The sequence below is a fragment of the Musa acuminata genome, chromosome BXJ2-3 (genome assembly GCF_036884655.1).
Source record: "Musa acuminata AAA Group cultivar baxijiao chromosome BXJ2-3, Cavendish_Baxijiao_AAA, whole genome shotgun sequence".
NCBI classification, from domain to species: Eukaryota; Viridiplantae; Streptophyta; class Magnoliopsida; order Zingiberales; family Musaceae; genus Musa; species Musa acuminata.
This window is the reverse complement of record NC_088340.1, coordinates 4785325-4811502: the sequence shown is the minus strand read 5'-3', so window position 1 is coordinate 4811502 and position 26178 is coordinate 4785325. Positions and strand designations below refer to the sequence as shown.

Here is a 26178-nt window from a genome sequence, read left to right as displayed (position 1 = left end):
TAGGAAGTAACCATGTAGAGGAAACGGTAGCCGCCTGATCCTTCGAACGTACCGTGAAAATATTTGATACACGTCACTACCAGCTCATCATAATATATGACTACTTTACAGCTATATGGGATTTAAATATCATTCAATGCGCGTCGCGGATAATTTATCTGAATTCAGAAATTGGATGCATAAATGTATTGGAGAGTTCAATCCAACTTGAAAGTCCCACGTGTTACATGTTTGAACAGGACAGCGACGTCCACGTATCGTAAAGCCCGCCCGCCTCTGCTGCATGCAGGCGACGACGTGGTATTCTACGCTCACGGAAAAGACGCTCTCCTTTGACTGCCCTCCGATTGCGAGGAAGCTTCTTCTAAGCTTTTGGCCACACTCCATTGATGCATGTGAGAAGTCTTCTGCTGCTGCTGCTGCTGCTGCTGCTGCTGCAGCAGAGAGTACCACAAATGATGCAAACTTGAGGGGATATCATATTGTGAGGGGTTTACAAATCATTGTGACAGATGGCAGATAATTTTTTATGTGAGGAGAGGAAGAAATCACTGGTTAGGTGAAGCCAATCAGAACCAAATGGTCCCTTGTGGATCAATTTGTTTTGCTGTTCCAAGTATTTTTCTGTTGACTGGGTGAGGGATGAGTGATGTGAACTGCACATGGAAATATGCTTGCTGGGTTGTCCCATCTGTAGAATATTTTGCAGCTTTAAAGAAGATGTTCTCCATTCCACCGAGCACCAAATGGCCTGCAATTGATTATTAGTGGGGATGGATAATAATACGAGGGAAACAAATCTGTCTCTCTCACACACACAATTGACATAAATAAAGTGCTGTTGACAACTTTATAGATGTTCTTCATCCACTGAGCACCAGATGGTCTGTAATTAATTATTGGTGGGGACAAACTAATGCTTGCAAAATATGACTGAAAAAGCTTCTTTCTAAGGTCATTAATGGAGTGTTATGATGAGCTTCATCATAAATTTAAGGAGGAACCCATATGAGATGCTCTTATTATAATTTTCATAAGAGCACCTCATACAGATATGCTCTGATCATAATTTTCAAATGTTAGATGGTTTTCGGAGGGTTATGTTTGGTTTATGGGGTAGTCTTCGTTGAGTTCTTGACATCTAATGCTTGTTATGAATGATTATAAAATCTCACATGCATTACAGAAAGAAAATTCTGTAATTAATTGGTTGACCATTTATGTTAGAATCAACAAACTATATAGTTTTTGGGGGAATTTTTATCCTTCAAACTTGAATCTTTTTATTCGCTTATCTTCCACGGCTAAAACGATTGGTTGCATGTATAAACTATTATTAAATATCACGTAAGTATTGGTTAAACACTGGATGAAATGAAGAGGTGATGTGATGATAAGATTTTGATTGGAACATCATCATTATTATCAAAAGCTTTGATTATTCAAAACATGCAATATATTAATAAGCTTTAACTATAAATCTCATCGTTTCTTCTTCAGTAAACATCAACCAGTCAAATTATCTTGACCAAGGCAAGAAAAGCGAAATGGCGACGCTATGTGTGACCACTTCCTCCTGTTGGTAGGGTTTCCTTCCTCGCACCAAAAGCTTCTTTATGAATCTTTTTCGGCAAGGCCACACCATAAAGACAGATGCGAAAGCTTGGTGGAATCAGTGGAGGTGACCAGAATAAATTTACCAGGTCTAATAATGCAGCTTTCGGCTTCATGGACCCGATCGACTCTGTCGTATTGCAGTTGAATTCCCACTGAGAAGCCAATCTGATTATAATGTGATGCACACACATCTTCTTTATCTACTCTTGAAATCCAATGGTAAGCCAAATGCAAACTAATTTGATGCATAAACACCCTATGCAGATGCACGGTTTCAAATACCATACTGGTATTTATTTTTAGAATATGATATATATTGAGTCATGTCTTATCAGCTTTAGTCTTTGAGATCTTTTTTGTGATCAGTCAAGATCATCGTTATCAAATCAAATCATGAGTTTACAATATATTCATTGATCTTATGAGTTTGAGTCTTTGGAATTTTTTTTTGTTATCTAATTAAGATCTTAATTATGACATCAATTCAAATCATGAGTCTGAAAATACATTTCTTTAGTTCCTTCTCCGTAATTGACTTGTATGATTCACTTGGCAGTTATTCATACGTCAAGCCTAATTTGGTTTTTTTGTGTAAGTTGGAAAGTCAGAATCTAATATGTGTTGAATCATATATTTATCGTACGTGATTCATATTTATTTTGTCACCACAAGCGCATATATATATATATATATATATATATATATATATATATATATATATATATATATATATATATATATATATAGTTCGTGTGTGCTCATTTAAACAAAATGAACGTTCAGACATAGGAAAAGGAATTACTAAGAAGAGCAAGCATCCGACATTGGTATTCAGATGAATAATCAATCCTTCGTGCAAAAGCACCAAGAAGCGAGTTGAAAAGAATACGTAATATATAAAAATAGGGATGGTTGAGTTTGAGTGACAGCTCAATGTTGACAATCAATCTTGATGATACTCAAGGCAAGTGGAGTACTTGGCAAAGGATGAGATCATGTAATAAGGAATTGATTGCTCGACGATCGAAAGAGTTATGCAAAGCTCACATTGGTGAAAGAAATTACCAACTCGAAGAATTCAATACTCATACAAGAGCTTGTATGTGGACGATTAACTATTTGTAGCTATTCCAAGGTGATCGTAACTCATAGAGCATTGAAACTTTTTCATTGGGATGAGAATGATACGTCCGTAAAAAGTTAAAGTGTATAACAAGTTCAATATGTTGCTAGGCCTTGATAGGCATGACAGAGGCTATATTAACGAAGAGTCACAATCTAATAAGTATGTTCGTGGGGGTAGAATATTACATAATTTGTTCAACAAAGTAGAATAGTCGAAAGAGATGGTGATCTTGAAACTTTTAGAGGAAATGATGCAAAGTGGAAAGCTTCTCCAATATGATAGATAACGAGGGATAAGTCCTAATTCTCTAAAGGGAGAATCATATATAATATATCACATATGTTAAGGAAGGGTACCTTAAGATAACAATTTCATAAAGTTTAATGAACTGAGCAAGTGATAAAGAGTCACGAATTGAATAAGCTTAACAATTTCATAAAGAATGTATGACAATACTATACCTGATATATGGTCTCTAGGATATTAGATGGACGAGGGACTATAGATATATGATAACTAATGATAGACATATCAAATGAATTGGATTCCCCTATATTGTCTAGAGACTATGATGTAGTGGCTTGATACGTCTGCAATCGATGAGTTCTGACAAATATAACATATGACCAGCTTGATATTGGGTCTAGAGGGTCACACACATATGCTAGGTATTACGATGAGTAGAGATTCAGATATGAGACATCTATTGGAGTCCTTGACTTATTAGATATCCAATACTCTCCTGAATTATGGATGAGATCCAATAAAATCGAATAAAAACTTGGTAGAGATCCACTAATTTAAGAAGTTTTGACAGTTAGATGGAGATCCAATACCCAATAGGACGTGATCCATTATGGTTAAGTAGATAGGGGGCCTCTATAAATATCAAGGAACCAAAGGGCCATAGGCTAGACTCTTTTGGCTACCACATCATATTCTCCTCTCCCCCTCTCTTTCTTAGCCAACAACCCCTGTTTACAGCGTTTGGATAGCAAGAAGGGTCGACCCTTTCTTAATCTCATGGTGCGCGTGGAAAGGAGGTTTGTGCAGTGCTTTCTTTGTAGCCCTTGTCGTATATATCACCATTTGAGAGGAGAACAGTTAATCTCCTTCATCCTCTCCCATAGATCTATAGATTTTCAGGGATATATGATTTTCTTAGGTAACATAGATCCCTTAACACACGTGATTTTTTTAGTTTTGCGAGTTTTTACACACTAATCTTTGCACAATGATGAAATGTTATCTTTCTATGTGAAATTTTGAGATTTTATTTTCTGTTCTTCCGCTATGCATTTGATACTGCCTTAGATTTTCTAATAGTTATGCATGACTTAGCTTATGTGGTTAGGAATAACCTAATTTATATGGTCACCCAACTCATGTGGCTATGTACGATCCAACTTATTTGGTTAGACATGACCTCGCCCATGTAGCTAGGTACGATACAATTCATGTGACTATGTATGACCCAGCCCATGTAGTTGAGTAAAACACAACTCATGTAGTATGAGCCAGCTCATGCGCTCAAGCAAGACCCAACTCATATGTCTAAGCATTACTCAACTTGTAAGCCATGTGTAGTCTAGTTCAGTGGTGAGCTCAGCCCAACTCATGAGTAAGCTCAACCTAACTCGTGAAGCTATGCCTTCTCAGTTATGCGATTGACGTTAGATACATCATTGCCCTCTATCCAACCTATTATATCTCAACCCAACCTGCTACTTAGGACAAACATGTATAGTGCACCTAACTCATACGAGACTCAAGTGGGTCAATTTGATATGGGCTAGCATTATGCGATATTGTTTGATTTCCTTTCCCTTTATTGGTTTGAGCTTATTAGTTGATTGAATAAGGCAAGTTTAATCGATTCAAGTTAGTTAGGGTGATTCTGGACTAACTTGATCAGTTCAAACATACTTAGCCTAATTGAAATTAAATAAATCTAAGTTAGCTCAATCTAGATTGATTTTAAACTGGTTCTATAAGGATTTAAGGTTGGTTGTGTTATGTCTTAATTAAATTGAGCTTGATTTAAGTCAATTTATCTATTTCAATTACGATTCTGATTGATCGAGGACTATTAAAAGATTGATGTCTTATGTTCTTATGATTTGATAAACTTAAAAGTTTTATCTGATGATGTCATTTAGAAATAATTATTATTTTTTAGATTAAATTAATGATATTGATATGATTATTACTATGTAGTATATGTAACTATACTTGATGGTCCACGTTAGAAGTGCTATATGTAAAATGAGCTATGAATCTATTATAGTACAGTGCCACCAATGGACAAGGTTTAAAAGGTCATACATCAAACATGGTTTCCCATAATATTAATACTATATAAATGAATACATAAATGAATGGATAAATATAAATAAATTATCATGGATGACTATATATCCCTACCAAGGGTAGGTAGGGCAATTCCCTTCAGGGATTAGTAAGCCATTAGACATCATGGTTAAACGATTCCTCCATCCACTATTGGGAGAAATGTGTCTCCACTTGAGTGAATAGGGGATACCACTTCATCCACTGTCGAGAGTATTATATAGGTTCTTTCCATGATAAATTCATTTCATGGAGCATGCCTCTTCATCCGTTGTTAAACCAGTACACAATCCGATGTATTGTATATCTTTGTTATCTGACTATTATAGATATGTTGTAAATGATTAATATATAATTTTATTTGCTACATATCATTATATTTTTAAGATATAAATTTTATAATAAATCGATATATTATCAATTCAAAGGTATTCTAACCCATATGTCGTTTATCTAATTTAAGATGAACTTACAACTACTTTGCAAACAAACTACATGAATCTCGACAAAGAGATTTTCTTAAATTATGAGAAAAATATTTTGATGACATGAGTTACACTATTTTTTAATAAGATTATATTACCTTAGGATCCTATTAAAAATAGTCTAACTCTTTAAAAAAAAATAGTACAATTCACCTCTTACCTTTTCCAAAAGTTTTCAAATTTTAAAAAGCCATGGAAATGACTTGCAAATATCTAAATGATCTTTTTTTTTCTATTTTTAACACTTTTAAAATAATTATTTTTACTCATTTCAATCTTTAAGCTACACAAATTCAACATTTTCATGATTGAAATTAGTAAAAGTACCTATTTAAGACTTAAAATATGAAAAAAATGATGATTTAGGTCTTCGTAAGTATTTTTGAGGTTTAATTTAAAATTAAAAAAATATAGATTATATTATTATTTTATTTAATATATAAATAAAATTATTATGTTATATTTTACTTTCAATTCAATATTATGATTTTTATTTTTATTTTTATTTTTAAAACATTTTGTTTATAAGATAAAGAAATTTGTATAATTATTTTATTCATATATATTAATAATATTTATTTTTGAATATTTTTATTTTGTAATGGTCTAACTTTTGGATTAGTTAATCGGTTTAATCAAATTAGTTTATTCAATTGAATATGTTCGAAAAGTGCGAGATAGGCACTTTATCATTTTGAAATATAGAAGTTTCAAAGGAAAAAAAAAATAATATTAGGGCACTAAGTGGAAAAGGAAACAAAGACAAAAGTCTTTTTAGAAAAATTACCATTTATGTAAACTAGTTGGTCCTCAAACCATTTTCTCAATTGAAATTAAGGATTCCTTATCACTCTTGAGATTCCTAATCATTCTCCCTTTACATATCTCCCTCTGTATTACTCCTCCATATATAACAGAGAGTCGTAGTCCTTAAGTCTTCCATCGTTATAATGGCTGACACACTCAAGAACACTTGTAGCGTTGATCTTGTTGGTCTAAAGAAGCTCGAAAACAGAAGTTGTCCCCTTCCAGATGACGTGCTCGCAGAGATCATATCCTACCTTCCGGCGAAGGCCTTCTTCAAGCTCCTCCCTGTTTGCAAGACCTTCCGCCAGCTCTCGTTAGATTCTCATTTCCTACTTTCGCAATCATACTACAATAACACCATCTCCGGCTTTATCGTCCATAGTGACAACATCTTGAACTCCATCATCCTCATTGACCGCTACGCCGGCGTGCCTAGTAGTAGCCTCAAATTCATAACCGATACGGAATCCATCTTCCTCGGGTCAGCTGGTGGCCTCGTCTTCGTCTTGAATCAGAAATATGAAAGGTTTGATGCGACCACCACTGGCATATGTGTCTACAACCCGGCCCGTAGGACTCGATGCTGGCTCCCTTCCCCGCCGGGTGAGTGTACCCCGGGGGGCATCGCGGTGAGATTCATGAACGACGAGGATGGGGTGATGAAAGACTACAAGTTGGTGTACGTCACACAAACCTCGGGACTGAGCATATCGCACCACTGTCGGGTCTATGACTCGGTTGCCAGGGCCTGGACGGTGGATAAGGAGCTCGACTTGGGGCATCAGCAACTAGACTTGGAGGACCCGGTGGTCTGCGGCGACGCCGTGTTCTGGTTATCATCAGACTTGAAGTCGTACTCGAGGATTGGCCCTTATGTCGTCGCCTTCGATGTGAGGGAGGAGTGCACACAAATCATCCCTCTGCCGAGTGAAACAGTCATCGACTTCTTTGCACTTTTCGGAATAGCCAAGTGGGAGGGGAAGTCGTTGTGCCTGATCCACTACAGCTCATTTTCTGGGGTGATCGGTCTGTGGCCATTGAAGAAGACAAGCGACGGTGCGCTAGAATGGGTGAAGATGCATGAGATAAGCTTGGCCCAGATGGGGTTTACGGGAGAACCGTGTTTTGTGAACTACGTCAAACTGATTGAGGTGGCGACGACCACACTACTTGTTTTCGTCACATACGACTCGATGCACAGTTACAATATGAAGGATGGAGGAGCACTCAAGTGTCAGGATTGCTGGGGATTCCCTTATTCCCACAACTTCATCCCTTACTCCAATACGCTTCGACCATGCGGTGACCGAGAAGAGCTGTTGGAAGCAATCTGAAGAAGCTGTTTCCTTTCTCTGCTTCTACAGTATATTTACGTTATATCAAGCTCTTAGTGATTTCCTTGGATTAATCTTTTATAGAGAAATGCTCAAAGATATATGTGTATGGACTTGCTGAGATTTATGAGAGAGATGAAGATTTATGCATTATGTTGTATCAAGTTCTCACCCTTTTTTTCATTATATATATCATTGATGTTAATAATATAATATTATAATGATAATGATGAGTCTGAATCAAATTGATTAGAATTAATATATGTATTATATTGGATACTCGATTTAACCCAACACTCAACTGTTTGTTCCTTAGTTCATTTTTAATCTCTCACATATCATTATTATCTTAATATCAACTCAATCATGATTGATCTACATTATATTGGACACCCAACACCCAACTAATTTAGTTTAATCTCTCACACATCAGTATTATCTTAATATTGATTTCGTAGCTCTCTTGTAAAATAAGATGAATGCTCACTATGAATGAATGAATGATGCAAGCAAATGGAGGGATGATAAATAAGTTTGAGACTTCTAAAACATGGAGATCATTTATTTTAATTATCACTAAAGGATTTGTACATCAAGACAACAATCTTCTATGTGATAACCTACCATCTCAAATTAATTTATCTAAAAATGGCTTGAAGTGGATTGATTACTAAGACTAGTAAGCTACTTTTTCCTCTTAATTAAGGCTAATATTAGCATTCTTAACTTGGAATTCCTTAAAAAATAGCAATTCCATTTATTAACAATACCCTTAAACGTTCAAAATCAGTAGTAAAGTAATCCCTCGGTCGAGCATTCTTAACTAAAAATGACTTCTTTTCGGTTGATCATTTTCTTTATTTGAATTAGGAAAGAGCAATTTATTGATCGTTTCACTATCGATTGATCTTAGTGATCACTAAGGCTCTTAATTCAAATCAATTTTAACATTTAATCGGTAAGTTAGTTGCCATGGAAAATGTCTAATAGAGGGGAGTGCTTAGAAGGATCACACTAAATCTAATAATTAACTATTATTTTCATATGATGTCTGAAATGGTAATATTAAATGTAATTACTCGTCATTTTCATAAAAATATATGAAGCATGATATGGTTTGCACTTTATTGGAAGACAATAAATATGAAATATATATAATTTCATGGAAAGAGTCCATAAATATGACAATCGGACCTCGAAATATTCTCTGTTTCAGATAAGGAGAGTTCGATATCTTCTCACTCTAAGAGTCGTCGTCCTTCCCTTACAAATCTCCTCCCTCTTACTTGTCTATATAATGGACAATCGTACTCTTTCAGATCTCTGATCGTTGGAATGGGCGGTATGCTCAGTAACACTCGTAGCATCGACCTCGTTGGTCCGAAGAAGCTGGGAAGTAGCGGGCGTCCCCTTCCCGACGACTTGCTCGCAGAGATCCTCTCCTACCTCCCAGCAAAGACCTTCTTTAGGTTCCTCTCTGTGTGCAAGACCTTTCGCCAGCTCTCATATGATTCTCATTTCCTCCTTTCACAGTCGTGCCACAACAATGTCATCTCCGGCTTCTTCCTCCACCGTCGCAAGATCTCTGGGCCCTTCTTCATCGTTGACCCCTACGCCGGCGTGCCCAGAAAAAGCCTCGAATTCTTATGCAACACCAACGCCGTAATCCTTGGGTCAGCTGGTGGCCTCGTCTTTGTCTTGCATAGGAAAGATGGTGCCTTATGTGTCTACAACCCGGCCCGTGGGACTCGGTGCCGGCTGCCTTCCCCGCCGGGCAAGTATTGTACACGGAGCGGCATCGCGGTGAGATTCATGAACGATGGAGATGGGGTGACGAAAGACTACAAGTTGGTCTACGTTTCACGGACCCCAGCACGGGGCTCGTTGCACCACTGTCGGGTCTATGACTCGTTTGCGAGGGTGTGGACGATGGACAAGGAACTCGACTTCGGTGGGAAGGAACTAGATTTGAAGCACCCGGTGGTCTGCGACAACATCGTGTTCTGGGCATCGTCACATTCGGAATCATACGAGAGGGTCGACCAATATGTCGTCGCCTTCGATGTGAGGAAGGAGCGCACGCAAATCATCCCTCTACCAGAAGAAGCTGCCGTCGCCTACTTCGATACGATCGGACTAGGCAAGTGGGAGGGGAAGTCGCTGTGCCTAATCCATTACGACATGTATACTTGGGTGTTCGCACTGTGGCTGCTGAGGAAGACAAACGACGGTCCGCCAGGATGGGTGAAGGCGCATGAGGTGAGCTTGAGCCAGATTGGGTTCAGGGAACCCTGCTACGTGAGCTCCATCATGCTGAGCGAGGTGGCGACGACCACGTTACTTGTTTTCACCATACTTACCGAGGCATACAGCTATAATATAAAGGATGGAGAGCTCAAGAAACTGGCATCGTCGGAAATCCATTTCGCCAAGTTGATCCCTTACTCGAATACACTTCGGCCATGCGGTGAGCAAGAGGAGCTGTTGGATGAAATCTGAAGAAGATCTTTTCCTCTTCCCTCTTTTTTCTCTCTGCTTCTACAATGTAATAGTATCATGTCCTTGGATTAACCTTTTATGGAGTAATGTGCAAAGATATATGTATATGTAATTGCTAGTATTTATGAAGATTTATACATTATCATCAAAAAGAATGCAAAAATCCGTTCTCTCCTTTTTGTTTCTTGTTTGTGTCAATGATGTTAGGAATTTAAAATATATATATATATAATAACAATGAGTTTGAGTTAAAATTGTTAGAATTAATATACCAATTCAACCCAAAAGTTTAAACTTTGCATATTGTGTGTTAAATATGTCACTTGTCTCTTTCAGTCTATTCCTTATTCCTTAGTTCTCTTTCAATCTCTACACACACACACATTCTTAATTGACATCAATACAACATTGAGTTTTTCCAATCTACTATCATTTTCCTCCTTTCGTCACACGGAAGAATTTAAATCTTAATGAATATACCCAAATATTGTACAAAAATTTGGAGAGTTGGGATTGACAAGAATTATATTGTGACAAGAAGTGGATCTCAAACATTTCTCTATTTCAATTTGGGTAGTTTGAGTTCGATACCTTTTTCCTTCTTCCCTTCCTAATCTCCTTCCCTCTTAATTCTCTATTTAATGGAGACTTGTGGTCTTTCAAATCTCCCATCACTGTAGTGGTCGATATGCTCAACAGCACGCGTAGCATCGGCATTGTTGGGCCCAAGAAACTGGGAAGCAGCATTTGTCCCCTTCCCGATGATGTGCTCATAGAGATCCTCTCCTAACCTCCCGGCAAAGACCTTCTTTAGGCTCCTCTCCGTCAGCATTACCTTCTGCAAGCTCTTGTCAGACTCATTTCCTCCTTCCATAATCATGCCACAGCAACGCTGGCTTCTTCATCCAGTGCTACGGTGCCTGCATCTCCCTCCTCCTCATTGACTCCTACGTTGATGTACCCGAAAGCAGCATTGAACTCGTGTTCAAGAGACGAGCCATAATCCTCGCGGTAGCCGGTGGCCTTGTCTTATTCTTGGATGATGGGTTATCTGTCTACAACTCGGCTCGTGGGACTCGATGTCGGTTCTCGTCCCCATTGAGCAAGTGTTTATTTGGCGGCATCGCGGTGAGCTTCTTGAACGACGACGACGAGGTCACAAAAGACTACAAGCTAGTCTACGTCTCGGCGACCAAGGAACGGAGCTGGATGAGCCATTGTCGAGTCTACGACGCGGTGGCCGGAGCGTGGACGATGGACAAGGAGCTCGACTTCGGGCTAGAGGCACTAAACTTTGTGCACTTGGTTGTCTGCGGTGAGATCGTGTTTTGGGCGTAGAAATTAGGGCTGAACGTCGTCGCCTTCGACATGAAGACGAAGAGCGCGCAGATCATCGCACCGCCAAAAAGCAAACATAAACTGTGCCGATCAGAATTAATGATAGTTATCATGATTTAGTGGTTACATGATGATTTCAATAATCAATTCAATCATAATCTAGTAGTTATAGGGTGGTTTCAATAACTACCTCAATCTAGTAGTTATAGGATGGTTGTCATTAGCTCCTATAAATAGGACCATAGTTCATATAGCAAGGTAAAGAAACGGAGATAGAAATATAAACAGATAGATAGAGTCGGCATTTGGTATCTTGTACTCGTATCGTAGTATTCTGTTTTTTCCTTGTTCCTCCATCCCCAACAGTGTCGACCAGAATTAAGGATATTAAAAATTCAAATGTTAGGATCTAAAACATAGAACAAAGGACATCAAAAGCATTTAGTGACTAAGAGACGAGAGATTTTAGAACAGTAATATTAGACTCGTTCGAGAGAAAATCTTAGATGAAATATATTAGAATATAGATAATGCAGTAGAGTCATAACATAATATAATCCTACTTATTTCTTGATGATCGTTGGGGCCAACAAGAACAGTACAATCCTTACAACAAAATATATTTCTCTTTTGATTGATGATAAAGGGACCAAAATATCCCAAAAACATAATACAATAAAGGCATAAGTCCCTTTATTTCTCGAATTCAAATAAGGAGAGTTTAAAGTTAATTCCTTTTCATTCCAAGATTCCTAATCCTCCTCCCTTTACATATCTCCCTCCCTCTTATTCATCCATATATAACGGAGGTAGTCCTTCTAATCTTCCCATCGTTGTAGCATCGACTTTGTTGGTCCGAAGAAGCTCAGAAGCATGAGTTGTCCCCTTCCCAACGACGTGATCGCAGAGATCATATCCTACTTGCCGGCGAAGGCCTTCTTCAAGCTCCTACCTGTTTGCAAGACATTCTACCAGCTCTCGTCAGATTCTCATTTCCTCCTTTCACAGTCATACTACAACAAGGCTATCTCCGGCTTCTTCATCAACAGCTGCAACATCTTCAGGTCCTTCATCCCCATTGACCCCTATGCTGGCGTGCCCAGTAGCAGCATCCGATTCCTAGGGAAGAGAAAAACCATAATCCTTGGTTCAGCTGGTGGCCTCGTCTTTGTCTTGCAAAGGAAATATGGATGGTTCGATGCTATCCCTGTCTTATGGGTCTACAACCTAGCCCGTGGGACTCGGTGCCAGCTCCCTTCCCCGCCGGGCAAGTGTAGCGAGGGTGGGATCGCGGTAAGATTCATAAACAACGGAGATGGGGTGACGACAGACTACAAGTTGGTCTATCTCACACGGAGATGGAGCGCGTTGCAACACTGTCGGGTATATGACTCAGTTGCCAGGGCGTGGACGATGGACAAGGAGCTCGACTTCGGGGGGAGGGAACTAGACTTGGAGCACCCGGTGGTTTGCGACGACACCGTGTTCTGGGCATCGTCAGAATTGAGGTCGTACATGTGGATTGAGTCATGTGTCGTCGCCTTTGATATAAGGGAGGAGCGCACGCAGATCATCACTATGCCGAAAGATGCAGTCGTCGACTTCTTCGACACGATCGGAATAGCCAAGTGGGAGGGGAAGTCACTGTGCCTGATCCGTCACAGCACGTTTTCTGGCATGTTCGTTCTGTGGCTGCTGAATAAGACAGGCGACGGTGCACCAGGATGGGTGAAGGTGCAAGAGATAAGCTTGGCCGAGTTGGGGTTTAGGGAACCATGTTACGTGAGCTTCGTCGTGCTAAGTGAGATGGCGTCGACCAAGCTACTTGTCTTCACCATAGATCAAGTGCTGTACAGCTTGAATATTAACGATGGAGAACTCAAGAAGTTGTCATCGCTGACAGACTATCATACCCCCACGTTGTTCCCTTACTCTAATACGCTTCGGCCATGCGGTGAGCAAGAGGAGCTATTGGAAGCAATCTGAAGAAGATGTTTCCTTTTCTCATTTTTCCTTTAATCTGCTTCTGCAGGATAATAATGTTATCTCAAGCTCTTAGTGATTTCCTTGGATCAATCTTTTTTAGAGTAATGTATATATATATATATATATATATATATATATATATATATATATATATATATATATAGCACAAACAATTCTCTCTCTCTCTCTCTCTCTCTCTCTCTCTCTCTCTCTTTTCTTATTTGTATCAATGATGTAAAGAATTTAAGATTGGATGATATGATGAGTTTGAGTAGAACGGTTTAGGATTAATATACATTGTGTTGGACATCAATTTAACCCAACACTTTAGGTTTGTCATGTTATATTTCAATTCTAATATATATCATTCGAATGTTTTTGTTCTTTTTCAATCTCTATTATATCAATATTCTCTTAATATCGACTCAATCTTCTCTCCTCTTATATAGTTAGGTTAAATCTATTTCTATTTTCATTTGGTTATAACAAATATCAAGCACTTTTTTTTACTCAAATCATTTTTTTATTTACCTTATCGCTGATAAAATGTTAATGATTTTAAAATTATTGATGATGAGTTTAAGTCAAAGTGATTAGGATTAGCATAAATTAGATTTGACACCAATTCACTAATGGAGATAATAGAAAAATTGTTGCTAGAACAGCATATCAAATATATTTTTTATTTTCTTAAAAAACTTTATATAAATTTAGATGCAATATGTAAAATTAGCCAACTAATTAGCACATCTATTTTCTTCCCTATATACATGTAACAATTAATTGAATGTGTTAAATTTGTTATTATTGAATTTGTTATTATTGAATTAGCATATCTATTCAACTTTATATAAATTCAATATATTATTGAATTTGTTAAATTTTACAATCAAAATCAGAAATAAGCACTTTATGGGGAGCAATTATGTTCCCTATGATTATAAGAACATCTTTTCTTTTTAAACATTTAATTGTGTATAGATTTCCTCTCCTATAATTTTGTTAGTAAATCTAGTGAAAAGAAATTTATATTTGTTAGGATTGTTAATTATATTTGTGAGATTCTCATGCCTATAAAATATCTCAAAAATAGTTTCCTAAGATTTTTGCAGCTCTAAAAGAGATAATATTATTGGCATGTGTAAGATAAGAAATTTTGAATTTATGCTTCAATTTAATGGGAGATAATTGTTACAACTTGGGCGATAATGACATAAAGATAAGGAGACAAAGGTTCTCCTCCTTATTTACTATCTTTGTTGTATGTAAAATAAGATGAAGGTTCATCCTTAATGATACAAGTATATTGAGGAATGATATACAATCTAAGCAATAAATAAGTTTAGAAAATTTAAGGGTTCTAAAACATGGATTGCCAAACTAATTTATCATAAGTTTAAAACTTTTATCATTAAAAGACTAGTACCCCTAAATTTATATATTGAATCGATGATCTCCTATATCGTTATAATTTTATCTTGGATGTTTTAGCTAGTTATAAAAGTTATTCGCCAACGGAAGATAACTTGGGAAAGAAAAGGTTTTATATGATTCATTAAGATTTATATGATTCGTTAAGATCACTTACACCTAAAAATAAAGAAGTCTTAACCCAATCACCATCAAGCATACACTTATCATGGAAAAGATGAAACTAAAATCGGTAAGTCCACTATGGTATCCCAACATTCTCCAAAGAATTCAATGATGTAGCCATCTTGACTGAATATTTTTTTCAAAATGGATATTTAAAATGTAAATTGGTATTTGATATATTTTTTTTCAAATTGCATGTGGCCTCGATGTTGCATTAAAAATTGTTAAAATACTTATGACCAAATGCTAATATAATTTTTTTTTAATTTCGAAAGTGTCTAATGATTTTATTTAAAATTACAAGATTACCAAAATAATTAATGAGAAATCAATATGATTTATATTTTATATAAGATGAAATTTTATTTATTTATTTATTTTAAAACTTTATTTTATATTTATTTATATGAATATATTTTATTTATTATATATTTGGTACATACAAAATTTTTATAAGATTGCATACATTAATCATTTATTTTATTATTAATTTAAAAAAAAGTATGTATATATTTTTGAATAAATATTAAAAATGTAAAATTGTTATAAAATAATAAATATATTTTAAAAATATAATTTTACCAAACAATACTTATCCCAATACATATTTTAAATGCAATTATCATTTGTTGTTTACTAGATAGTTCACTTAAATCATTTTTTCAACTACATATTAAAAATACAAATATATTCTTAGACACTACCTAAATTTCATAAATAGAGTAAATAACTTCGACCCTAATTTACTCATCTTGGAAACAAATTTCTAAATATATTGGATTTTATTTTTGTCTATACACATGTTAATCACATTGTGATAGGATTTGGTGTTATGATCACTGGTCATTTGTCCATTTTATCATAATCCTACCTCAATTTAATTTATCTGAAAATAGCTTGAGATAGATTATTATTAAGAATGGTAAACCTTTTTTCCTATTAATTAAGACTCATTTTATCTTCCTTAACTTCAAAGTATTTAATTTTCTCGCATATAAAAGATTCTATGTTCAAGATTCACTCAAAAAATAGAAATTCTATTTATTAGGAATATTTTTCATCGTTCAAAATTAGTAAGAAAACAATATATTTATGTTACAAATAAGATATATATTCGTCAAATATTATTTAATCTAATTTATACAACAATAGTTTACTAATAAAAATAATAATAAGCATAATAATTATTGAATATTAATTAGAATAGAAGAAAAATCTCATATTGTAACTTTAATCATGATAAAACATAAATCATGCTTTTATATAAAAATAAATATTATTTCATAATTTTAAACATACATATGTGAATAACAAAATATCTAAGAACAATAATTAAAATTTAATTATCATAATTAAAAAATCATTAGTATTTAATATAAAAAAAGAAAAGGATAATCATAATTTATATTTTTTTAAATTATTTAAATGAGTCGATCAATCTTATTTAATTGGACATCCCAAAAATTGAATCAAGATTAGGTTCACTCAAAAATCCAATTTAGAAACAAATTGATCAAGAATTAGAGTAAAATTGGGCTTTGATAAAAATAGGTCAAATTAGTCAAATTTTATAGTTAAAAAAAATATGATTTTTGAATGAGAAAACAATAATTTTATCGGGAGATCTAAAGTAGATCACCGTAATCTTCATCTAAGGTTGGTACGCATTGTCAACATTTCACTAATTACAAGCCACCAGATAGATAGATTCATGGGACGTGCGTGCTGTTCTCTGCTATTGTGGGCATTCTGATATGGTGGCAAATGACAGCACGTCTTCTTTATCTAAAGTATCATCAGCACTTGAAACCTTTGGCTTGTACTTTTATGTGACCATGGAGGTAGGAAAGAAAGAAAGAAATAATTCCACCTTTCCCCATCTTTTTAGGCTTCCTCCACTCCACATGGTACACACCACCACACAAGAAATTAGCCGCCGGTCCACCAACTTTTCTTCGCCTCTCCCTCCGCTTTTTCCCTTCGTGCACGATTCCATTAGGTGGGCTGCAGGCAGAGAGGCTCGACCAAGAGACGAGGGAAAAAAAGACCAATCCATCGCTTTCCTAAACCTGTAGATAAAGAGAGAGAGAGTGATGCTACTGTAGCTGCTTTGCAGTTGTTCGCTTGCGGACGGTGTGAGAGGACGTCTTGTTCTTTGATCTGTGAGCTTTGCCTGGATTCCATGCCAGCTTGGAAAGTCGAAGAGGAAAGAGAGACGTGCGTTCCTGTCATTTTAGGTGAGAAGGTCATCCAGGTGATTATGCGCTTTCGAGATGGACTCGACACCAAAATTATGTTCAAACTTGATCCATTGCAGTAGATATGGCCTTTCAGACTACCATTGATCATCAGTTCTTAGGAATCGATATCGCGTTTCACGACATGGTTTTGTTCCTCATGCAGTAAATAAACCGACGGCTGTGTTGATGGTTGATGTGATGACTGCAAGCGTTATTTTACAGAACGAAGAGCAAACACCTCGACGGATGCTACGCTCTACATGATTCGAGTATTCTTTTACTTGGTTTTAGCCCACAATAATATCAGCCATAAATTTGTACATGGGAAGGAAGCTTGCACAGGCCCACAACAGGTTGCAAGAAATGGTGTCCTATTGATTGGTCGCAGACTTCCACCTTCAACGACTGTGACACAATGGTAGAGTAGAGGTGGTGGTTAGCATGATTTGATCAAAAGCATTGACCTTGTTAATTATAATAATGGTCCATTCAAATTAATGATTGTTAATTAACGAAACATCTTAGTCATAATTATTTTTGCATAGTTTGAATAGTAAGCATTTATGGGTTAGAAATGCATTAAACTAGTCTTTAAACCTTTGGGAGAACCTATCAGTGTGGCTTCATTCAAACCTGAATTAGGTCACTTTTTTTATGTTGTCCTCACATCAAAGTCTGGGGGAAAAAGAGAAAAGTGGTCTCAGTGGTCCTATGATGTCTCATCAAAATTATAGCTCAACTCAATCCATCTATTTTTCAAAAAAAAGTCACCAGATTAAATACTTGATAATCACTATAATAATATTGAGCATAATTAGACTTGCTTCTTCTTTAAGATGCTTGAGTTCTTTGATTTCATTGTACAGAAACCATTGATGTCATTGCTTGATCTTTGATTTCAGAACCACTGCTCAGCAAGTGGAATGAATGTTTTAGCTGGAGGTCTTCGTGGTAGACTGAGGTTGTCCTTTATGGGAGCAGAGCTGCAGTAGAAGGTTACGTTGATCTTCTTTTCTCATGTAGCAGGTGAATCATACAGACAGACAAGACAGTAATATGCAGGTGAATAGTGAATCGGATACATTTTTATTTTTGCGAGGGGGAGCACCTATCAAACGCGGAGCTCGCAGATTTCACTTGCCCTATCACCAAAGCAGCCATGAAGAAGCTAATCATTACTGAGGTCATCAGATCAGACCCCATCGAGGAGCACTTCATGCAGCAATCATGGCTTGGGGGAAAGCTGGAGAAGAAAAGAAAGCAAAGGGCTGTATTCCACCCTCAAGTCAGCGACACTATTTAATGCATGCCATCTTTGACGACCTCTTTTATCGTCCTTCTCCCACAACAACCAAACCTGTGGCATCGCCCAGCCAAAGCAATCAGTGACAAGAGGAACAACGCGGCCACACCCACACGCACAGCGGAATGGAGCCCCCGGAAAGGGCCTCCGTGGGTCTGCAAAACCTTGGATCCATCCCCCAAAGTGGAGGTCACATCACTGCTTTCTTTTGAGGTTTCAGCCAGTGGGAACGTGACTGCAAGCATGCCTTTGTCCACCACTAGCAGCAAAAGATGACTCCTTGTTTTCTGATATCTCGGAACACGCAAGTCATCTTCTCTCCCTGTCAATCCACCTTCATCCATCCATCTAATGTTACCAGCTAAGTAAGTGGCAATACTGAACGAAAAAGTATCTATTTATCAGGTGTCCTTATCATGATTTTTTGTATCATTGTGTCCGTGCTGACAATTCTTTCATATATTCTATTTAGTTTGCTATGGTTTTGAATCGTATTAGTTCATTCTCGATCAGCAATGGAGTTCCTCGTCGTCACAGCAAAAGACAAAAGTACCACGAGCTCTAGGTATAAGAAAGAGAGCAGGAAGGCCCACGATGAGAGAGAAAAAAAAAGGCTCCATTGGCAAGACGACGGAGAAAGATGAAAGACATGATGCCTAACTTGTTCAGGAAAATGCAGTACAATAGTTAGTCCATCAATCACCAACACAGTGGTCTTTTCTTGTCAACGAAAAGTGGTAAGTCTGGCAGAACAGTGCAAGGTTTCATGGAAGGATTGCTACTGAATGCTGTCATGCATCCACGGTGTTCGATTCCCATGGTTCGTTCACATTGAGATGACTTACGGGGTACGTACAGGAAGAAATGGAACCCTAAACTGTCTAATCTTCCACCTACCTAATAAGGTCTCATATGCTGCATTCTACATTAACTCTCTTGCGCGCTGCAGCACTACGGAAAGCATCGAAACGCAATTGAGAGGGTCACATCTTGTGCCTTCTTCTTTGTAATGTCATACTGATATGAATTATGCTTACTGTCGTTTTATGGACTTAAATGTTCCTCGCATCCGTGTAATTTATGGTTTTAAGAGGATATATTGGATATTGCACTCATTCATCAGAAATTTTTGCTTGTAATATCTTTGGCAGCAAAATTTTCTTACCTTTTTCTTGAGATCAAATTAAATCTAAGATAATTGGAAACTTAATGAATGGTTCATCAATTGTTGAATACAACTCTTAAAATTTAAATTATAAATAAAAAAAGCTATAACTCTTGATGCTTAATGTTAGTGTAAACAACTTTATGCCATGGCCTCGGGGCCAACACGCTTGGTTCGGATCCGAATGGGCGGGGATCTTATACGGCCTTCTTCAAGCCCGCTGAGGAGGTCGGGGGCGGTGTCCGATCGGAACGGTGTAGTCGTCTCTTCCGGGTAGGAACTCCTCGCTTGCGCGTCCGGAGGGGACCTTCGGCTTCGCACCTGCACAAAGGTCGGGCCGAGGCGCTTGGCTCGACCCCTCCGACGATCAAGTTAGCAGATGCAGAGGGGGTTTCAGATGAAGCAGTGTTTGTCTGGGTCTCCTTTTTCTAATGAACGAGAGGGTATTTATAGGGAAGCATACTGCTTCCTGAGCTGCCCGCCTGCAGGGGGCAGATAGCGTTTGACTTTGAGTTGGCGTGGCGTGAAGAACCGAACTACCGCAGGGTATGGGCGTGCCTCGGTCGCCATTCTTCCCTGCCTCGGCCAAGCGTGTTGGGTCATAACGATGAAATCGTTGTTAGAGAGCGGGTGATGTCAGCGCACATCGCGTCGATATTATTGTCCTCTTTGGGCAGAGTATCATCCAGGTGCGGCTGACGTCGTGGTGTGTCATGTCGCCATTATTACCCTCATCACTTACTATTTTATTTTTTTAAAAAAATTATATTTCATGTTTTTATATTAATGAAATAATATATACTCAACCTGATTAGTGATCTAATTATCCAAAAACCTCTAAGTCTAATTAGTTCCGATATATATTTTTTGATTATTATTAAGATGCATAAAAGGTCATTAGAAGTTGAAACGACTCTATCCGCCATGTTAGTAGTCGACATCGTGCCAATTGGGACTCGCATGTCTCATCGTTAATTTCTTCTTTCTTATCCTTTTCTAATACATCAATTTTCATACGATCACTTTATTGGCATGTGATGATTATTATTTCTCATCTCCTTGAGCTTTAGCTGTCACCATACTAAAACATATGGGCTACGAAGAATCCTATAAAAATCTTAATGGCTCATTCCATGGGATTAATTATTGTTAATAATTTTTATTTTTACTAAAAAATTAAGATTAAATAATGATATCGGAGATGACACTTAAGTAGTCATCGACATCGATACATTAGATAAGACATAGTTTCATAAGAACAATGATGTGGATGGGTTTCATAAAATTGATAATGTCACACTAATGAGTAATAAGTTGTCTCGATAAAATTAGTACTCAGTAGTCATAACATTGATGATTTGACACATAATTTTATGACTCATCGGTGATGATCGAATAATGTGTATAACCATTCTCGACATTTATTGTAAGTTCAACATATTATAAAAAAATCTTTTACATTGTTCTCAGAACTCTTTTTCATCTGACACTTTCTAACTTAACCTTCTTACTAACTTATGTATCCGAGGAAGAGCTTCGTTAAGTATACCCTTAATATAATTTTTGTAGGGTCTCAAATAATTTTCTAACATCTCAAACTCAAAAATAAATTTAGATTAGTTCCGAATTCGATGATCAAAATCTGACTTAGAAAAAAAAAATATTTTTTTTATCTAATAAATACAAATACCCATTAAAAAAAGTTACTCAAATGGTTATTATGGTGGTTAGAATAGTAAGAACATTCTAAGTTTTTTTTTTTTTTTAACTTTAATTAGCCATTGATAGTTATAATAATAATTTTGGCTATCTTGGAGATATGAAATAAGATTAATAAAAATAAAAAGAAAAAGAAAAAGAAAAAGAACCTGAATAATTTATGCCATGTAATTTCAATAAAAATGAAATTAAAAAGAAGGGGTGGAGGGAGCATGGCCCACCCACGTGTAACTTTAAAAAGCAAAAGATGCAGAAAGACGGGTCAGCGACGTGTCGAGCTCCCATTCGCGGGCATCACAATCTAATGCATGGGCATGTCCAACCCCCCACCGATGGCTTGCAACGTATTGTTACCTCGCGATTGGTGCTAATGATAGTGATCAAAGCTCTTGGCACAACGTTAATCACGTTCCTGATTGTGACTGACTCGCGACGCGTGGAGGTGATCGATTCGTTTTTTGGTGTCCCTCCACATATGTCCATGGAATTAACAACATCTCTAATCACTCCGTACGATATTTGTATGATGATGATTACTAACTAGTATTAATTATTTTTATGGTGCACCCAATCAATTCAAGACAATTGTTGTTTCCCTTTCCATCTTTTATACTTTTTTTTTCCTCTTGTGGACTTTCGGGCCACGCGATGACTGCGACCAACAAAAAAAAGGGAAAAATCCATGCCTGTGGGGCCAAAATAGAGGATGGTGGGGTGGCGGCCACCGTCTTGTGATTACACCTGTTTGTGATTACAAGGCTAATGTCTTCTTAATGCTATGTTAGACATCTGTTTGTTGAAAGAGGATTATTATCTATAATCTTCAAATGTACATAAATACCTCTTTTGTATGTATTCACCTTCTTTAATTTTTTTTATTATTTTCTTCTTATCTTTTTATTTTTTTTTCCTTCTCAAAGGATTATCGATGGGAGTGAAAGATGAAATACGGGATTACGAAAAAGTAAAAAAAATAATATCAATAATATAAGGGTTACAAATGAGAAAATATTATTATTATTATTATTATTATTATTCTTTAAATGGATTGAATTGGTGCCATTTGATTGGGTAAATTTCTAATTTTATGTTTTAAGGTTTGATTAATAATGCACTTACCTCAATAAATTTTAATATAGCATGTCCCTCGATAAATAAATAAATAAATATTTATATTATTTGACACATTCAGGTAATTTGGATCCAAGTGATGCTTAATTTTGTATTTGTATAGAAGATAATGAATTCAATAGACAATCCCGTAAAAACTATATCAAGAGCATACTCGATAAAGACTAATACGATCAAAGCTTAATACATTAGAAAATAGTATGAGTTAGAAAATAGTAGAGGGTCTTAATTTTTATAACGTGTGAGGGTGAATATTATTAAGTTAAGATAAAGATTAATATGTCAAAGCTTCGGATGGTGTTATTGTTAGATACCACTAGTTATCGTTTCGATCAAATATATTATTCTATTAATGTCGAGTAATAGGACGTGTGACATATGGTTATAATGCCTATATGTCAAGCTTCAATATTGTTGTCATAGCAAAATTTTCGATCTCAAGCGAAATCTATAAAATAGTGGAAAAATCACAAACTAAAAATACTTTTCACGACTAAATGTTCGACATTCGTGCCGATCATGATCATGATCATGATCTAATATTGAGAAAACAACAAGACAGTATATGAACATGATCTAATGTTGATAAAACCTCAATTTTTAGATAAATCTTGATTTGGCGAGAAATTTTCTTGCCAAATTGTTTGTTTTGGTGATATGATTTGACACGAGAAAATGTGAGGATTCAAATCAAGACAAAATTACGTGCATTCCATTCCTTCTTGTTCGCCGATCCGAGGAACGATCATCCCAAATATCACATCAACTTGGGGATTTTTCTTGGTCGTTCATCGACATCCTGTTGTTCATCGTTAACGAGTGCTAATGGGTGATGGATGGATTGATATATTACTGTCTGACAACATTACAGAAGATAAGAAGAACATGTTAAGGACAAAGTTTGAATCCGAAGACTAGCTTAGAGGATTCCGAAATATTGGGACTTCACTGTCATATCTACAAACTTGTTTGGTCTCACAATTAATTAGGGAACACTCCCAACTCGGACTTAAAGAGATGGAAATTGGACTCATGTGGGAATTCCTATAGGCAATGGCATGAAGCCATGTGGTCTCTTCGTCTCCATGCATTCATAGAAATATCTCCTCCAAATCATATATTTTATGTATATAACCTCTTATTTTTATGCACATATATTTACACACTAAATTGAACGACTCAGCATTTCATTTCATTTCATGTCATTCAACCCAACTCGCTATTCTTAACTCACCCACAAACTTAACCTCAACCTTTCGAGAGTTTGCTGTCTGCTGCTTATTCTTTTATAGCGGCAGGGAATCCCGAGCTCTCAGTTCTGCCAACTTCCTCCCCTCCTGATCCCTTTGGATCTCTCTCTCTCTCTCTCTCTCTCTCTCTGTCGTCGCGTCATCGAGAGATATGAGGACCTTTGGATATGATCATAGCAGTGGAGAGGGATATGTTGTGTGTGGTGATGAGCTCTGAGGAAGAGAAGATGGGTCAGAAGGAGCAAGAAGAGGGGTTATGGAAGAGGACCTCCTACCCCTCCTCTATTCTATCCCTCGTTCCCACGCGGCTGCTGCCTCAGCTGCTGTGTTCAAGCCCTTTCTCCAACCTTTTCTAGGCCAAGAAACAACTCGTTAGCTAGAGAGAGAGGAAGAGAGAGAGAGATCGAGGACTACGTCTCTCTTCCTTAAAAGATCTCTTTGTTGCACCTTGCTAGATATCTCCTTTGACAATGAAGAGGCCCATCGCGGACTTGGATTCGCTCATGCCGATCTGCCCATCTGGTACTTCATGCTTGCCTCAGTTATTTCCTCATTCATCCGTTTGAGAATTGTGATCGATTAGTGAGCGTTTCTTTTGTTGTTGGCGTCGGGTATATATGTAGCACAAGAGAGCGGCACGTACGGGGGGGAATTCCAGCCTTTGATGGATGGGCTGGAGGATGAGGACGACTGCGGCGCCGCTGCGGCGGCGGCGGCGGCGCCGGGAGAGAAGAAGCGGCGGTTGAGCGTGGAGCAGGTGAGAGCCCTGGAGAGGAGCTTCGAGGTGGAGAACAAGCTGGAGCCGGAGCGCAAGCTTAGACTGGCCCAAGATCTGGGCCTCCAGCCGCGCCAGGTGGCGGTGTGGTTCCAGAACCGCCGCGCCCGGTGGAAGACCAAGCAGCTGGAGCGCGACTACACCACTCTCAAGGCCAGCTACGAAGCGCTCCGCCTCGACTACGATTCGCTCCACCGCGACAAGGAGTCTCTACTGGCCCAAGTAAGTCACGGAGCTAGCCGTCGGTTGAAGCCTATTTAGCGTAAGGCAATTTGGATCGTCACTCGTGAATTCTTCTGGGGTTGCGGTGCAGATCGAGGAGCTGAAGGCCAAGTTGACCGGAGAGGAGAGCCTGAGCGTCACCTCCGTGAAGGAAGAGCCGGTGGTGTCCGAGGCCGAGACCAAGGCCGCAGCCTCAGAGGAGGAGCCGCCGGCCCTGATCTACAAGGACGGGTCGTCGGACAGCGACTCCAGTGCCGTCCTCAACGACGCCGTCCTCAAAGACTACGACAGCCGTCGACGAGGGATGTCCTCATCGCAGGATGCGGCGCCACCGGCCACCGCAGAGCTCGGCAGCTCCACCTCCTCCGTGCCAACTTCTGCACCACCACATCTGGCCCCGGATCATCACTCGCGGCCCACCAAGGGAGAAGGCTTCCTGTATCACCAGCATCACCACATGTTAAAGATGGAAGAAGAAGAAGAGTTCCTCGGCCGCGAGGAGCCCTTCACCAGTTTCTTCTCCGACGAGCAGCCTCCCACTCTCAACTGGTACTACCCCGATCACTGGAATTAGAAGTAGCCACGGCCGTGGACGGAGACGATGACAATAATAGTAGATGAGAGCAGGCGTTTGCACTGTAATAAAAATTTTTGTGAGACGTAAATTTCATGTATCTCTTCTTCTTTTTTTCCTTCTTCTCTTTTTACCCTCTCCATTGTTGTTGTGCTCTGTAATGTACAAATGGCTAAAAGGAAGTTTATCTCTTTCTACCTCGGCATACTTCAATGGGATTCAATATAGATCGAGGTTGATCTGATTAGGAAATCACCCCCCCACCCCCAACCATTTGGTTCCTCATATAATGCGCATGCAGTAATTTACATACAACATAGATATGTGTTCACTAAATCTATTGATAGATCGCTCCAAAAGACAACACACAGTTTAGTATCCCTATCCAATTTGAATTCACAAATCAAGTCCAGTTGCCACTCCACTCCACCTTGTACTGATTCCACCGCAACAAAATGTCAAGGAATCTGATTTGATTTGGTCGGAGATCAGATCCAATTAGAACCTAATACGGACGGATTTAGATTCGAATAACCTACAACTTGTAAGCTGTCATTAAGAGAGAAGAAACAAAGACAGAAACGGGAAATAATGTATGTGGTATGGTGAGAGGAAGAAGTGGTTCACGTGATCACTGTACGAATGACTTCACTCATCTCCGG

General features: G+C 37.8%; 2 protein-coding genes across 2 annotated transcripts; both read left to right on the top strand.

The window, feature by feature from the left end:
• Window positions 1-12428: 12428 nt before the first annotated feature.
• Window positions 12429-13541, top strand: LOC103978043 (uncharacterized). The gene has a single exon (XM_009393748.2). It carries the CDS (start codon window positions 12429-12431, stop codon window positions 13539-13541), a length of 1113 nt encoding a protein of 370 aa, XP_009392023.2.
• A 10373-nt stretch (window positions 13542-23914) lies between these two features.
• LOC135607034 (homeobox-leucine zipper protein HOX4-like) lies at window positions 23915-25713 on the top strand. Its single transcript, XM_065098505.1, has 3 exons — window positions 23915-24467; window positions 24569-24942; window positions 25034-25713. Exons 1-3 carry the CDS (start codon window positions 24416-24418, stop codon window positions 25514-25516), a joined length of 909 nt encoding a protein of 302 aa, XP_064954577.1. The 5' UTR covers window positions 23915-24415; the 3' UTR covers window positions 25517-25713.
• Window positions 25714-26178: the final 465 nt, after the last annotated feature.